This window comes from Lolium rigidum, chromosome 7, assembly GCF_022539505.1.
Source record: "Lolium rigidum isolate FL_2022 chromosome 7, APGP_CSIRO_Lrig_0.1, whole genome shotgun sequence".
Classification (NCBI taxonomy): domain Eukaryota; kingdom Viridiplantae; phylum Streptophyta; class Magnoliopsida; order Poales; family Poaceae; genus Lolium; species Lolium rigidum.
In genome coordinates, this window is record NC_061514.1 from 25,894,451 (window position 1) to 25,897,892 (window position 3,442).

Consider the following 3,442-nt stretch of genomic DNA (forward strand, 5'->3'; position numbering starts at 1 on the left):
GGACTTACTTTTCGAGCGTGGGAAGACATAGGACGATAAGCTGCCGCCGGCGAGAGGGCGTGGACGGACCCCATAAGGGGGCCTGCCGGCGACCTGAGTCCGAGGGCCGGACACTTCGTCAGGAGAGAGCGCAGCGCCATCAGGTTCCTTATTTGAGTCGGCGGCGAGACGGCGATCTAGGAGTTTTGCTGGCTCGTTATTTCGCTTGGTGTGGTGCTTCGTTCCCTACCAAGGCACAAGAGGAGGCACTTTATACTAAGAGCAGCCCAGGCCGCTCTCCGACTCCTGTTCCATCTCCAGCTCCGTTCATGACCCATGCAGGCATACGTGACCCAGCTCGTACAGGACTACTCAATTCAATGGACGTCGACTCCGGAATTGTTTCCCTTCCTACCGGTGAGAGTATGTATTTTTTCATCTAAGAAAACTATCTATATTTTTGTTTAGGAAAATCTGTTAATATCTGTCGTTGGAATTCTAACTTTGCTATATATCCCATAAGTTTCAGGTCCGGTTTCCCTTATTAACTGGACCATTTTCCCTCTTCCTATAATGCAATGCGGGAGCTCCCCGCCCTCTGACGAGGTTCCGTCAAAAAAATTCTAACTTTGCTATATATCCCATAAGTTTCCATTCTAATTTTAAAACTTATTCATGCAAGCTCACATGTACTAGTAGTTCCTATTTTCTTATGAAAATACTGTTTGTTCTTTATATGTACAGAAGGATACTTGCAAATATCTCGTTTCGTAAGACCTAGTTCAGTTTCATAGGAATGCACCGGGTTTGAGGTGTCTTGAGGGGTAACATATATCCCATCTAAGTTAAAATTCCCTTGATTCTCTCCAAACCGCTTCAGTCCACTTGGGAAGTGGATTAACCGAGCAAGGCTCAAGGCTGTCTGGAATACCACTTTAAACTTGGGAAACATGAGTATATGAGACAGTGTGAGCATCATTCGGCACAAGTTTTCTTCAGAATGTTGGAAGAAAGTTCACCGGCTGAAATCACTAGACACCATGACACACGATTTGACACTACAAGTGGAGTTTGACTAACATGACCACAACTTCTTGGTTCGATTGCAAGCTAAGAGCAGAACAAAAGAGCACAGGCTAACTGAACACTTGAATACATCAAACACTCGGAGGCGTTGCTTCTAGTGCTTTAGACTTGGTTTATTCCTCTCACAGACACCAGCTTCTTTATCCGTCACACTTGTTTCTTCTTGTTCAAACCAGCAACACCTTTTTGCTCACTTTCACTAGTAGTCTTAGCAGCCTGAAAATGGGAAATGCCAGAAAATTAGGATGGCTCAAAATTCAAGGTTCTACCTACTGTGTCCCTGATTCAGAACTGCCAATCGTTTCATTGAAACCATGTGCTTCCTAGTTGGCCCGCATACTTATCAATATGAAGGCATACATGGAACAAGTTACCCACAATATACCCAAATACAACGAAGACATGGTTCTTCAGTGAGAGAAATTTTTGATTTATTGTAAGTAACCTTTCAAGTTGAAATATTGTAGGCTGAGACTTGGTGTTTTGGCTCATATATGTAGATGCACCCATTATGAAAAATGTATTTTAAACAAATTTTAAAATATAAAAAAAAATCGGACAAAAAATCCGTGATGTATACCCGGACATTCTATTGTTCGCACACAAAGTTTCGCCGACAAAGAATAGTTTTTGTGGCATGTGTAAAAAAGACAAACCATGTCTCGTTAAAAAAGCTATTTCGGAGCACCCAAAATTGTCTATTTTACAAAAGCCACGCAAAATAAACTTTTTCCGCGAAACTCTGTGTGCAACCATAGAATATCTGGATGTACATCCTAATATTTTTTCGTAATTGTTTTGAATATTCTGAAAAACGTATTTACACAGGGGATGCATCTACACCTATGAGCTAAAATGGATGTCCTCATAGGCTGCAACTACACTACTGCTTTGAGATCCTGTACATACCAGCTAAAAGATAGATTGCTTTTCTTACTCTCTAGTCACTAGGACACCAGCTTGTGAAAAATAGAGAATTGGAAGAGAAAGACAAAACAGTCGGCATGGCCAATCAACAAACAGGTTAAATGCTTCAAATTAATAATTAAGCATGAGGATTCACAAGAAATATGTGCATATATGCAGTAGTATAACCAAGAATTCAGATGCATGCATGATAAGAAAATTCAGGGCACCTTTAAGCTCGGGCGTGGCCATGCCATGAAATAGGGGTGCGCCTATACAACAGAGGTGAAATAGAATTAAGATGCTTTCATGATAAGAAAAATCAGGGCACCTTTAAGCTGGGGCGTGGCCACGCCATGAAATAGGGGTGCACCCATCCAGCAGAGGTGAAGAACTCCGCCAACTTGGTTCCACCTTCCCCGGGTGTGTCCTTGATCCTAAAGGCAACATACCCAAGGCCTTTATGCTTGTTGCCGGTGGAGAGCAGCACGACGCCAGCAGTCACATTGCAGACCTTGGCCGCGCTGATGCGATCGGCGCCCAACATATGGGAAGCATCCACTCTCCGCTGCTCCTCCCATTTGCCCCCCTTGAGAAACCACACCCTGATGTCAAGGCCAGCGGTTTTGGCTGAGACGGATACGATGCAGGTCGTGCCGTCCTCCGTGTCCCCTACAACGTAGGGGAAGTAGCGGCACAGTTTCTCCGGGAGGGGTACATGGGAGAACTCCATGGACCCGACATCGAGCGAGGCGAGTGTTTCGGCGGAGGTCCTCCAGTAGACGCGCCCGCCGGCGTGCACCGGTAAGTAGTGGTGGAACGAGTGCTGGTCACCTCTCCGCGGCGGCCTGATGCCTTTGGGCGCCAGCGAATGTGAGCGCCACTCGCCCGTGCACGAGCTGTACACGTGCGGCCGCACCCTGCCGCCGCCCGTGCTCTCCAGGCAGAGCACGCGGACTGAGGCCGCGTCGCCGTCGCCGGTAGCCGGGAGGAAGCAGTGGAAGGACGACTTGCCGCCGCCGTTGCTCACGTTGGTGCAGTGGGGTATGCGCGCCCGCGAGCTGGCGACGGGGTCGAACACGGCCATGCAGCGATCGCCGGTGAGGAGGAGGAGGCCGTGGCGGCAGTCCATGAGGCGCCAGTCGTAGTCCTCCAGACCCGCGAGGTGGAAGTCGCCGCGACGGAGGACGCCGGCGACGTCGCGGTAGGGGAGGCGGAGCGCGCGGTGGAAGGACGGGATGGCGCCGCCGGCGACCGAGATGAAGTAGCCCAGCAGCGGGGCCGGCGACGCGGACCTGACGCGGTTGGCGACGGAGGGGGATGAGGCGACGGCGCGCAGCCGCGGGCATGCGCAGGCGGCCCTGGCGAGCGAGGGCAGCGACGGGAGGCGGCGGAGGATCTCGGCGAGCATGTCGTCGCCGAGCGACATGAGGGTGGTGGGTTCGCTCTGGCGCTGGCGCTTGTCGCTGCG

The 3,442-nt window shown here is 50.0% G+C and overlaps 1 protein-coding gene across 1 annotated transcript; it reads right to left on the reverse strand.

Moving 5' to 3' along the window:
* Nucleotides 1-928: 928 nt before the first annotated feature.
* LOC124669438 lies at nucleotides 929-2,766 on the reverse strand. Its single transcript, XM_047206057.1, has 2 exons — nucleotides 2,303-2,766; nucleotides 929-1,281 (listed from the first exon to the last, which is right to left on the reverse strand). The coding sequence occupies exons 1-2, from the start codon at nucleotides 2,702-2,704 to the stop codon at nucleotides 1,213-1,215; spliced, it is 471 nt and encodes a 156-aa protein (XP_047062013.1). The 5' UTR covers nucleotides 2,705-2,766; the 3' UTR covers nucleotides 929-1,212.
* Between the last annotated feature and the right edge of the window lie 676 nt (nucleotides 2,767-3,442).

Excerpts from the sequence above, each read along its gene's own strand:
- LOC124669438 (XM_047206057.1), bottom strand. The coding sequence starts at position 2,704 with ATGGAGTTCTCCCATGTACCCCTCCCGGAGAAACTGTGCCGCTACTTC. Across the intron at positions 1,282-2,302 it reads GGCCACGCCCCAGCTTAAAG|GCTGCTAAGACTACTAGTGA; the intron begins GTGCCCTGATTT and ends TCCCATTTTCAG.